The sequence below is a fragment of the Bubalus kerabau genome, chromosome 10 (assembly GCF_029407905.1).
Source record: "Bubalus kerabau isolate K-KA32 ecotype Philippines breed swamp buffalo chromosome 10, PCC_UOA_SB_1v2, whole genome shotgun sequence".
Lineage (NCBI taxonomy): Eukaryota > Metazoa > Chordata > Mammalia > Artiodactyla > Bovidae > Bubalus > Bubalus kerabau.
In genome coordinates this window covers 79864902-79878413 of record NC_073633.1, presented here as the reverse complement: position 1 = coordinate 79878413, position 13512 = coordinate 79864902, and the positions used below count along the sequence as shown (strand labels likewise).

The following is a 13512-nucleotide window of genomic DNA, read 5'->3' as shown; positions in this document are numbered from 1 at the left end:
GCATGGGCTCCACAGAACATAATGAAGCAAGGAGAAGAAAAGCTTAAATGAAATAAACCCCTTTACTCTTAGAAACAGTACAGGCTATTGTGCTTTCTACCAATAAATGTGTGGCTCTAATCATAGTCTCATTTGTGATTTTTCTTTTCTAATTCTGTCCTTAATTTTTTAGTGTTTATTAGCAATTTGACTTGCCATTCAGCAAAAGATAGACACGGTGCAAGAGGTTGTAGGAAGCTCTTGCTAAAGGTTCCTAAAGAAAAAAAGCAAATATTGCATTTTTAAAAGCTGATTTATTTTAATCCTAGTTGTTTCTTTACACGATTTAATTCTTATATAAGTTGATCTCCTCTGAACTTCACTCAGATCCTTTAATTATTTTTTAAAATAATGTTTTGGGGGATTTTGCTTTTAAATCTTTGTTTTCTAAGGAAAAATAATCATAATTTTATGTTATCATTTGGCAGAATTAATGTATATAGCTTATGTATTGAATTATTGAATTAATAGGAAATTTTTTACTTTCTGTATGACACATTGCCAATGTAAGAATCAATTGGATGATGAAAATTCTTATTATTTGAAGATTCTTTCAATGCCAAAAAGTAGCCTGCAGATTATTTTAATCTAAAATAAAAACACACTGTTTTGAAGGTTTAACTAACTAAAAATTATCAATCTTTCTCCTCCTTATGAATTTAAACCATTTTATTCTACATGATTAAAATGTTAAAGGTAAGAAGCACTTCTTTAGAAGGAAAGATTCAGCATGGACTGAGATAATTTATATGAGAATATTCATGCTTGTAATGGTAATGTAGAATAATTTTCATCCTATTTTTTATGATGAAATGTCTTCCTCATAATAAAAACATACTGTTATTCAAAGTTGGAGTTTAGAGTCATAAAATTATCTTCAAACTATGAGCATTTATTATATTTAATGTTACTACCTTTAATGTTTTTGAAACACGGTGACTTTATTTTCTTATTTGTTGTGTAACACATTTTTTATAAGTCATAGCAAAGTCTATCAGGCTTTGCACGTAAGACATAGGCCAACTGGTTGTGACACCTCTGTAATTTTTTTTTAAATTTTCAGGGCCTATATTCTCATACCTCACATTAGGAAAGTTTTGCTTTGTCATCAGCCAGAAAATACATTCTTAATGGATGTTATTCTATTCTTACAGTTCAAGGATTCTTACTCAGGTTCTTTAAAGATTGATCTGTGGGTCAAAAACTTGAACTTGATTCTACTCAGCAAGTGTTTGTCAACTCTACTTATTCAACAAGCACAGAGCTTCAGTTGTTTATTCATTTCACCACTTTGAGGGATGGTTCGTCATGGCAAATGCTCTGTGAAGGGTTGCCTTTTGGATGTTAAACTGCTGTATCACTCCCTACTTCATCCACTCACCTGTCTGGGTTTTCACAGGTACAGGAGGTGGTGTCAGAGTTATCCTGAAGAACTGCATTAGACTGTAATGGTTAACTGTTTGGAATCTGACTCCATGGATTTGTACCCTGGCCATTTACTAGCTGTGTGACCTACTGCAAACCATTTAAACTTTTTGTGCTTCAGTCTGCTTTTCTGTAACATGAGAATAATAGGACCTATCTCATAGAGGAGTAATGACAGTTAAATGAGATAATACATTTGTAGAAGTGACCTCTTTTTTAATAAGTATTTTTGATAAGCATTTTTGAAAAAGTCATAATTTCTGTTCTACAGTCAAAATAGATAAATTTAGTCTCATTCAGGAAACTCCATTCAATTTAAAAGTTTTTTGTTTTTTTTTTTTAAACTGAGCTTTGACTTACAAGTCTGTTTATGCTAAATAATTGATTAAATCCAAGTATGAATTCTTCGGATTCTGTTTTTCATATACAAAACCTCATTCTTTCTTTTTCTCATTTCCTTTTACATCTTTTTGGTGACAAAATATGCCAACCCAGTTCTATTTTATTTGTCCCTTGATGCAGAGTGGCAGCCTGGCCCTGTCACAGAACTCCCCTTGTACTCAGTAGTATGGCATTAGGAGTCTTTGTTCTTCACTTAGTGGTAGCAGTGTCAAAGGCCTTTGTTGGTTTTTGGTTGATGGAGAGGGCCTGACTGGTAAGGGAAACTGGAGAAAGAAGGCTTATTTTTTTAAACTGATGTTTTACTTGGGCATATTACATCCTTAAATCACAAAGCATCCCAAATTTGGTAAGCACACAATAATTATAAGCAATTATTAGCCATTGTATTGAAAATTTAAAGCATAAAAGTATGGCCTAAAATGCCCACAGGTTCTCAGTCTCCAAGAACCCCAAATCTTTCATCTGTGAACCTCACATGACAGTATAAATTTATCCCATTCAGATAAATAATGTATGATTTTTTAGTGTGTCCTAAATATTGCATGGATGTCTTGTATTTTATCTGACATCCCTGTGCACCAAGCCTTGCCCTCCTCCACTGTTCATTTGACATAGATGCATTTCCCCACCCCCAAAATGTGAAGGGTAATCTCAGTTACCACCCCTCACCAAGGCTATGTCTTTCCAAGGCTAAGTAACTACATTTAAAAACAAACCAGGCTGGAGTCCAGTGGGAAGAAGGATGTGACCCACCATTTACATTAGTCCCTTTATGTCAGTTCATAGAATCAAAGTAACTGCATTTACAATGAAAGGGAATGATCCAGGAATAGAGTATCTTCATTTCCATGTTTAGATTTGTCTGGTCTCAAAAAGTGTTAATATCTTGAAGTTTAGCACAAGCCTTATTTACCTAGGAAGCATGAGAAATATGTCAACCCTTTGAAAGACTTCTTATTAAACTGCTGGAGCTTTGATATCAGACTAAAGAGATTAGAATTACATTTTTCAAAAAGATCCATTTCATGTACTAGTGGAGAGGGGAAAATATGCTGGTCTTTATAGACAGTTACCGAATTTAGAGAATATTTATTTTAAAATATAAATTATTACTTCTTGATAAGCTATATTTAGTGCATCAATATCAATTTAGAAAATGTGCTTTTATAGGGAGAATTGCCTCTCCCTGACTTCTCTGTTTACAGTGATCATCACTAGTATTGGTTCTAGCATAAGATCAATGACTATACGGAGACAGAGGTAATGAAAATGGTTTCAAACAGAAAGTGTTTTATGAGAGTTCAAGGGAGATAATCAACGTATTCTGAGAGTCTATTACATGAGAGAGACTATATACTTCACATGTAGTTCTAATCCAACCAACAGCTTAATAAGAGAGGGTGATGGAGGCAAGTCATTTTGCTAGCATCATAAAATTATCTGATTCTGAAAGCACATTAATATAACTCCCTTGTGAATATTCCTTATAACCCTCATCTGTAGTTATTTTGTTCTTTAGAGTAAAAAATCTCACACTTTCCAAATTCACCTCTGACTCTGATAATTTAAGTGGTAATAATTTCTTACATAGTCAGTCTTTTATATTTTTCTTGATGGAGTTGTAACTTCACAATATTATTTTCAAAATACATTTTTAATAAAATCTATGCTTACTTATTTGTGAGTGCTCATCTAATCCTGCATGTACTATGTATTTAACTTTACATTTGAATTTTTAAAATATTGGAATTTGAAGAGTCCAGCCTCCTACTCAGTGAAAGTATTACATGGACAACGTTCTTATTTCTGTTCGAATATTTCAGTGGTGTGAGTTTCATGAGTTTTTGAGGCAGTGAAATCAGTTAATGCGTAGTAGTTTGAAATAAAGTTTGTATACTGACCTGGTACTTACCTTCCCGAAGCTTCTATATATAAATCCTTGTTCTAGCCTCAGAGCCACATAAATAAATTTAATCCCTCCTTCTATCCAACTCACAGTGCTATGTAGGTAGACTGCCTAAATTTTCAGTATTTTTATAGCTTAGAACTCTTATTATTTGACCTCTAAACAGAGGATGACATTAAGAATGGGTTTGAATCATATTAATATGATCAAAAAGAAAAAAGAAAAACTTACAGGAAATAGTGATATATTGCAAAGAGATAAATATGTTTTCTTGCACATGCATGTATACATGTATAAATATACATATATACTAACATATTAATAGATGTTTATATTTATGTATTTGTCTATGTTCTGTGAAACGGGAACGTGAACAAGAAAGCAAATAGCTCTATTTAGTTGTTTCTTTACTACATTCCCCCTCTGATATGCAAGGAAGTGGGACAAAATAAGCTGAGCAAGCTTACTCAGTGTTTCCATGTCTAATTTCAAGTGTACAGTACCTGTTAACTGGCACTGGACTATTTTTCCCTTCAGAAGTGGTCTTGCTTGCCCTATCTTCAAGAGTTTCCTTTGGAAAACAGAATACACTTGGTATCTTGTCACACAAGTATTAAGTCATCTGTTTTTATAGTCAAGTTTTTAATCTTTCTGCCCCTCCACAGATCATTTTCCGCAAAATCAGTGATGTGAAGAAAGAAGAGGAGGAGCGCCTCAGGCAAAAGAATGAGGTCACCCTCAGCATCCCCGTGGACCATCCGGTAAGAAAGCTCTTCCAGAAATTCAAGCAGCAGAAGGAGCTGCGGAATCAGGGGTCAACGCAGAGTGACCCCGAGCGGAACCAGCTGCAGGTAGAAAGCCGCTCCTTACAGAATGGAGCGCCTATCACCGGCACCAGTGTGGTCACCGTGTCGCAGATCACACCCATTCAGACGTCTCTGGCCTACGTGAAAACCAGCGAGTCCCTCAAGCAAAACAACCGCGATGCCATGGAACTCAAGCCCAGTGGTGGCGCTGACCCCAAATGTCTCAAAGTCAACAGCCCCATAAGAATGAAGAATGGAAATGGGAAAGGGTGGCTGCGACTCAAGAATAATATGGGAGCCCATGAGGAGAAGAAGGAAGACTGGAATAACGTCACTAAAGCTGAGTCGATGGGGCTATTGTCCGAGGACCCCAAGGGCAGTGACTCAGAGAACAGTGTCACCAAAAACCCATTAAGGAAAACAGATTCCTGTGACAGTGGGATTACAAAAAGTGACCTTCGTTTGGATAAGGCTGGGGAGGCACGAAGCCCATTAGAGCACAGCCCCATCCAGGCTGATGCCAAACACCCCTTTTATCCCATCCCCGAGCAGGCCTTACAGACCACACTGCAGGAAGTCAAACATGAACTCAAAGAGGACATTCAGCTGCTAAGCTGCAGAATGACTGCCCTGGAGAAGCAGGTGGCAGAAATCTTAAAAATACTCTCAGAGAAAAATGCACCCCCAATCTCTTCTCCAAAATCCCAAATGCCTCTCCAAGTACCTCCTCAAATACCCTGTCAGGATATTTTTAGTGTTTCAAGGCCTGAGTCACCTGAATCTGACAAAGATGAAATCCACTTTTAATATATATATACATATATATTTGTTAATATATTAAAAACAGTATATACATCTATATACATATGTGTATATATACAGTATATACATATATATATATATTTTCACTTGCTTTCAATATGATGAACACAATATGGATTTTGATGTGTAAATATTGCATGTCCAGCTGGATTCTGGCCTGCCAAAGAAGATAATTATTAAAAACGTAGATATTGCTTGTATATTATGCAGTTGACTGCATGCACAATTTACATTTATTTATAATCTCTATTCTGTAATTTTTAAAAGTATGATTTTTGTTAACCAAGGCAGTGTAATAGTTGAAGAATCAGGGTCCAACCTGCCAATGTTGCCATGACAAATTTGATCTCAGGCTGAGTATACTGATCTGTCATTTCCTCACTCTTCTGTTAAGTTAAAATTATAAATTAATGCCAAGGAATCATTCAACCTTTTAAACTATTAGTGCCATTTTATGATTTCATTCCATAGGATATTTTTCTGTAACATAGTATTAGGTTATTTTCCACAACAGACAGTATTTGCTCCATTGAAATAACTGTTTTGTTGCCTCAGTCAGACATCGACGTGGGATACGGAACTTACTACTTGGGTTTGTGCATGAATTGCATTTTTGCTCAACTGTACCTCTCCTTGTTTAACATTTACTTAGATAGTAAACATTAACTCTTATGTAAGGATATCCCTACTCCCTTCATCTTGGATAACAGCCACCATCTTATAAGCTCATGTTTTTCAACCCCATAAATACTGAACTATTAATATAGTGTATATTATTATAGAAATACTGCACCACAGGGTAAAAGGGTCTTTTTAACAATTTATGTTAGAGATGCTGATTTTCCAAAGGTGATGAATGTTCTAAATTTTATTTTTAACTTGCTCAAAAGTGAACTTGAAAGGTTCTTAGCAAAAGAAAACCAAGCAAACAATATTTAACATATACAAAATTTAACTAAAATGACATAAAATAAAAAAGAATATAAAAAGATAAGTTTTGTAGCATATTTGTGACTTGGAAAGAATGAAGCACAGATACAGAATTGCTCACGCCCGATTCTTACTGCTTGTAAAGGTACTACATGAAACGTGGTTAGGAAAAAAAAAAAACAACACTAAAAAGTAGATGTTAAGTTGTTCAACTCAGACAACTGCTTTTCTATAATATTATTATAGTTACAATTTTCTAAAGCTTTTTTTGCACACGGTTCTACTGCTGGACTTCTGCTGAGTTGATACAATTGAGGCTCAGGCAGATCTGCTTCTGAAAGGAGGGTACTAAAGACCAAATTTCAGAGTCTTTTGGGCCACAAATCCTCTTCTTAGAAAGTGCCTATTATCAACTAAAAAAAAAGTAACAGAAGATCGTGTATAGCTACACTCTCAAATGCTATGTATTGAGAATAAAATGCACATTCATTTGTAAGAACTTAGGAAAGTTTATTTCTTTTGACTAAAGTTTATTTTATAAAGTTGATCAGTGAGGCATACTTTTAAATTGGTGCATGAATGACATTTAATAGTGGAAGCAGGGCAGTTAATGTTTGCATTGAGTTGAAAATATAAAACAGTAATTTGTATATTATTGGACCATCTGTACATATATATTAACATACATGAGGTGATAGCAAAATCAAAAGAGATATTTTGATGTATTGTACCCATTTTTATGAGCTTTTTAAACTGTCTCCCAGGATCCCCAAACAAAAACAACAGAACTAAAAGACAAGTTATGACCATCTGCCTGGAGAAGTATAAAGCAAAGTGATTTGTAAACACAGTTGATATTTTAGAACTTCTATTAGAGCTTCTTCGCATGCCCACAAGATGTGCCTCTTTAATCCAGGAATTTCAGGACAGATGTTATGTGCCATGGGTTCCATTTTCCTATTTTTGTGCCCATAATTTCCATTACTCATAATGGAAGCTTTCAGGGTAGCACATCTTCATGCTATGCTACAATAACTACCTACCATAGGCACAGGACAATGAAGTAATCATGGTGTAAGAAATCAACGTTGCAAGTGGGACTCCACTGCTTTCATGATGAGGATGGTACTTTTCCTTGACCTCTGATATTTATTGAATTTCAGGGTATTTTCTATTTAACCATGTCTGAGACAAACTTGCCTAAGCTTTCAAAAGTGAGTGATAAAAAATAATCTGAGTACAGAAATGGTTAGTTTAGCTTTAGCCACCTGCTTCAGAAATAGCGGTTGGTGTAAAAGTATGAGTAACTGAAACATCAGAGTGGTTTGTAGCTGGCAATCCATGCCTTTGCTTATTAGCATTGCTAATATTTCCTGTGTTCTAACATTGACTTCATCTAATTGACCTACAATAGTGATGTTCATGTATTGGGAAAAGAAATATATGGCTTAAAACTACTTTAGTACAAAGGAGGGAAGAGTATCAGTTGCTTATTTATGGTGCAGTTATCACACTATTCTTCCCAGCCACCCCTGTTCCTGTGTGCATGACATGATGTGGTGCTGAATACACTCTGCTGTTTTCAGCAGAAATGCATGTGTTCAGCAAACATTGTATATAGAGTAATCTTATAGGTTCCCAGATTCCACAACTCTTTCCAGTCAGACTTACTCAGACTTGGGTAAAGGGTGATCGCTTACTTTAATATGTCCACTAATGATACAATCATGTTCTGTGTTGCCTCAACCAGCACATAGACAGTAGGTTCTCTCTAAGGGGACCAGAGGACTGCATGTTTCATTCTTACGCTGTATAGATGCTCTTGGTGCATCCAGAATAAAATTTTTTATTATTATCTTTCTGAACAATGTAATAATAGGAGTAAATAGATATGTATTTAAAATTGGAACATTTTCCAAAGCACCTTACACATCTTCAATATTCTTCAATAATAATGTATAAGATCAGATGCTGTACCCTGGACAGGTGGTTGCAACATGATAGCAGAAGTCAAACAAAAAAAAATGTGAACTGCATATCAGGATGACAAGTTTTATCAGTCTATATTAGGATATTATTGCACTACATTGATCTAGTAAATAGAGGAGCTTATGATAAAGGCAAATAGGAACACAAAAGGCAGATGACAATTTCAAAGCAGTTCATGTACCACATTGACATAAACAATCTTTAGAATGGTCCGGGCATAGATGTTGAATAGAGACACAGACTTCATTGTTAAAATGGAAATTTTTTTGTTATGACACAGGTTTCATCTTACATTAAGTATAGCAGTACAAATGTCCTTTCTAATTCTCTGGCTCTGATCTATGGGGTTGCAAAGAGTTGGACATGACTTACTAACTGAACAGCAATAGCAACATAGATGTCCTAAGTATTCAGTTAAAAAAAAAATGTAGATCAGAGCAAGAGATTTAGAAAGTTTGGGGTTTTAAATTGTTCCTAAGAACAAATATATATTCCCAGAGTACCCAGCACTTTAATAGGAATATTAATTATGACCACTAAATAAAGTGCATTTTGAAAGCTAATCTTATTGGAGCCTAAATGAAAATCTGTTTTCTGTCCTTAACTTTAAGGAGATTTGGTTCACCTGTTCTATTTTAAATAACTAAATTCTTTTAGAAAGCTTTATTTTTCAATTAGTCTTCAGAGCAATGATTGTTTATGAAGTGTGCAGTGGCTGACACAAGTGAAATTATTTGTCATATCCCTAATAAATGCTACTCTCTTGTAAAATTGTTATCTTTTCATTAATCTTATGTCTCCTTTCCAAAATTTCATGTAGATAATCAGAAAATTTGTCTAGAATGTACATACCCATACATGGATAACTTTAAAATAGGACTATTTGTAATCATGTGACTGTTGTGTTTCATACTTTGTTATGTATAAGAGTATTTCTCTTGTGGTCTAGATGGAAAGGGAGAGAAGAAAGAACAACTGTTTGGAAAACTAGAATTCAATCCTAGGATGAATATCTGAGCTCTGTCTTGGATTCAGAATCTGTGTCTTTGTCATAATCACAGTAACTATGAGCAGGTTAGCTGTTTTTTAGTGTATCTGGGCTTCAGTTTCCCAATCAGTAATTCATAAGGTAAGAACTGTCCTCTTCTTATATCAAGATGATGTTAGGTCAGTGGAAAATCATCTTCCTCTTTGATGAAAATAACATTAAAGACAAATTATCATTTTGTTTTGTTTTTTTCTTTCATAGAAGACCAGCCAAGATGCATTTTCTAAATATTCTAGGTTTTAGAGAAGACTTCTCTGGTCAGACAGTGGTGATGAAAGACATAAGTGGCTAAATAATTATTGGTCACTGACATGTGAACATAAGATTTTAAAAAATTATCTGGGGATATAGAGCTACTAATCAAACATGAAAAGAATGAAGAACTTTTAGAAAAGAAGAGAGAAATAAGAGAAAAAGTCATATATCAATATTACGATTTTTCTTATTCTATTTAATCATATAGCTCAGCAGAAATTCTCAATTTTGTGAGAAAATGTAAACAAATTGAGTATTCAAGGTATATTTCATCTTCAACCTTTTGTATGAAAATAATGACTTACTCAAGATAGTGGTTCCACATAGGTAGATGCTCTTATACCAAAATTTTTAACTATGAAAGAATCCTTTCCAATGACCAATCAGTTTTTCAATGTGTATTTTGAACTGGAAAAAGAACAGTTTTAAAAAAGGAAAACCATTTGAATTACATTAGAGAACTACTTATGTTGTATCCTAATGAGAGTGTTTTAATTTTTAAAAGTTATAATTTATGATTAGTGATATCGATAACTCAAAGAAGCTACTTATAGTATGTAAAAATTTATTTTCAAAAATGAGATTCATTTTCTTAATGATTGTTCATTCTGCAAAGACAGGCCTGCAAGCTAAGAGATACACTCAAACCTGCTGTATTACGTTTGCTATGACCCTTTGAGCAAAGAAAACAGCAAAAGCATGTAGAAACAAAGGGGAAGTTTTAATGTACTACAAGAGGTATTTAGATCTCTTATTGGATTTTCTAATCTTTCCATCAAATCAGAATTTTAAAATTGCTATTAAAAATTAGGAATTAGATGTTATTTTTAAAACAGACACAATATCTCAAATTAAAGGAAGAATAGTTATAAATGTCTGAGACTTCCAAGGAGCATTAAAAAAGGTTTAAGGGGATAGATAGATAGATCATCATTGACCATGACTTTTTGCTATGCATTGTAATCCTTATGAGTTATTTGCCAAGTAGTCAGTAACATATTTTTATCTACTGTGATGGGCCTGTGGCATTCCAAGTCACAGTCTTATTACATATGTATTTGCATATGTGAATAAATGGTTTCAATCAGCTTGCTCTCAGTGTAAACTGGTACTTCCTAAATGTTGTTAGCAACTTCAGTAATAAAGACTCTTCCAAGTATGATATGACATTTATTATTTTTTAGAGAGCTGATATATATTAATTTGACATTATAGGAAAATTCTTCTCATCTTGGTCTGAGAAAACATACCAAGAAGTTATACATGGGGGACTACAGGATCAGAAGAAAAATAGAGTAAGGTTTTAAGCAGGATAGTCATGCCAGACTGCATGATTTCACAGGAGTCCAGATCAGGATTTGCGTTTTCATATTTGGAACAAATCTACGAAGAATGTAATGGAGATTGCAGTTTAGCGCATGGAGATGTAAGTGTGGTCTTTGGCAAAGCTTACAGGTACAATCAGATCAACTTTTGTGAGTTTATGTAGAATTTTTTCCTTTTTTTGACTTCCCTTAGTTTTAATGGTGTACATTGCTTTACATTACTTTTATTAACTGCTCTGTGTAAATATGTGCAGCCTTTTCAATGAGAAAGGGTAGCTAAGTCTGAATCTTTCATTAATCATCATGTATATATGGCTGGGGAGTAGATGAGGAAGCTTGTCAGGATAGCATAGCTATTGAGATTTTAACACAGGCAGGCAGACCCTGGAAATAAAACTTTATTTTACAGACTACTGTCATGCAAGGGCTATCTAGTCCAACCACAAATTTCAAATATTTCAAGATACGTACTTTAAAAGTTTCCTAAAATTAAAATAATTTTTAAAACTTCACTCTATGATATAAATGTAGTTTTTAAATTTTCCATAGTAGATTAGAATAAATGACAGAGATTGAACGCATAACTGTTGCAAGCACAGAGTGCCTCATCCTAATAATGAACTTTTCCTTTATTTCTCCCCACAATTGACAGATATCAGTAGAGGTAAGTTGCCAAATGTGGTTATAAGTAAGAAGCAAGTTGTAGTCACTAGTATTAATATTTCCTTTTCCAACTTTATTTTAACATAAAGAGGTAATGTATGATATTCAAGAAAAACAAGAAATATTCAATTTTTTGCCTATAATCTCTCTTATTTTTTATTATTGGTATTTGAATGAGACTATAGAATATTTTATTTTTAAAATTTATTTTGACCCACTGAGTTCTAAGTAGATTATGCAGATCTTTTCTTTTTTTAATTATACCACTGTTGGCTTCTTGGCCAAACCACTACTAAACGCATTATCCAAATGAACTATTTCAGCTTAGAATAGCAATTTGTATTATTTCCAAATTGAATTAACTTTTTGTATGTTTATTTACTTCAGAGAGTTTAAATAGTTTTCTCTAATGAAAAAAATGTTAATTTTCTTCATGTGATTTATTTATTCTATCCTTTGAAATGTTTTTAAGCTAATGTTTTGGTATAAGGAGGAAAAGCAAGGTATTACATTATACTCTGGGATCCTCGGCCCAAACCATCTTGTTTTCACTTTGATGATAATACAGTGAGAGGTAACCATTGCAAAGATCAGTCTACCTTTTTCATAACAACTGGGGAGGACCCCGATGACACTGCATAAAGCTTTTATAGTTGGTGCACTTTCATCCCTGGCTTTTACATTATCACTGTGTTACTATAGAAATAAGGCCATGACTTGTGCTACATCTAAATATATTTGTTCAAGGAATAGTTGACCTAAAAGTGCAACTGGGCCAGAGTTATAACTGAGGAAATAAAAAAAGAGGAGTGGGAATAACAGTTCCTTCCTCTTAATGTGTTTTCCTCTGTGTGATGCTTTTAGATGTCTATTTATTTATAGATGGTTTATGTTGTCAAAAGCATCGTTGAACCTTTAATGAAACACAGGAAGTGATGTGAAAATTTGTTAAGTGCCATAGCTTTAATACATATATAGATGAGTGCTCCCCCATCAATTGAGTTTAGAACCTCTAGATCTAACTGAGAAGCCGAGGCCCATAAGTACCTAGCTGGTTGGGTTCTTCATGGAGTAAAACCAAGAGGATCTGATCACTGTCTCATTCATGCATATGCACTGACTGTTGAATGATGAGCCCAATCAAGCTGAAAATATCTACAACTGATGCCTAAATAAACCATATTGAGTATTCGTAGTAACCAAATTAAGTCATTCACTACCAAATAATTTATCTTCCTCTGCTAAATCCTCTTCGGTGACATGAAATTTAACATCTTCCTTCCACAGTCAGGCTCTCTATTGGGAAACTGGACTTTGTGATTAGGGCAACATAAAGATTACTTAGGTCACAGAGATGTTTGTATCATGAATCCCTCATTTGCTCTTCAACTTTTTCCAACCAAAGTATGATGGGAAGGATCCTAGATGAGACCGTGATATAGGTAAAAAGGAAGAACAGCTAGCCAACTATGCAAAATCATGATCAAGATTCATTTTGAATTTCATATCAAAGATATTTTGATAGACCTGGGTATTTAATAACAATATATCATAGTCATGCATTGCCAGTTTATTTTAAAAAATCCCAGTGTGCTTTCATTTAAAATCAAGATTATTTAAAATATTCCATATTTATAAAAATAGTGGCAAAGATTGGTTTTTGATCTCTTCAGAAATGTTTTCATGTTATGATTCTCAGTGTTCTTTTTCAAAGAGGGTAAAAATGTCTCGATGTCTTGTTCCTTCCATCTTATCGGCAGCACTGCCATCTTCCACTGAGCAGTCATCTTCCTCCTTAGATTCTATTCACAGTTAAAGTGAGCTAAAACATGAATTTGATGTTAAGAACGATGTGATTGTTACTGCACTGAAACTGGAAGCCAATTTAGATCTATTTCTACC

The 13512-nt window shown here is 34.1% G+C and overlaps 1 protein-coding gene across 7 annotated transcripts in view; it reads left to right on the top strand.

Annotated features, from left to right (window-relative positions):
- KCNH5 (potassium voltage-gated channel subfamily H member 5) overlaps positions 1 to 6489 on the top strand; it is a 350572-nt gene extending 344083 nt beyond the window's left edge. For 4 of the 7 annotated variants that reach the window (XM_055538282.1, XM_055538284.1, XM_055538281.1 and 1 more), the window contains exon 11: positions 4438 to 6486. In XM_055538282.1, the coding sequence (XP_055394257.1) occupies positions 4438 to 5385 (948 nt within the window). In that variant the 3' untranslated portion in view covers positions 5386 to 6486. Of the gene's footprint in view, positions 1 to 4437 lie in introns of all 7 variants that reach the window. The other 3 variants (XM_055538285.1, XM_055538286.1, XM_055538280.1) reach the window with 2 other exon arrangements.
- The last annotated feature ends 7023 nt before the right edge of the window (positions 6490 to 13512 follow it).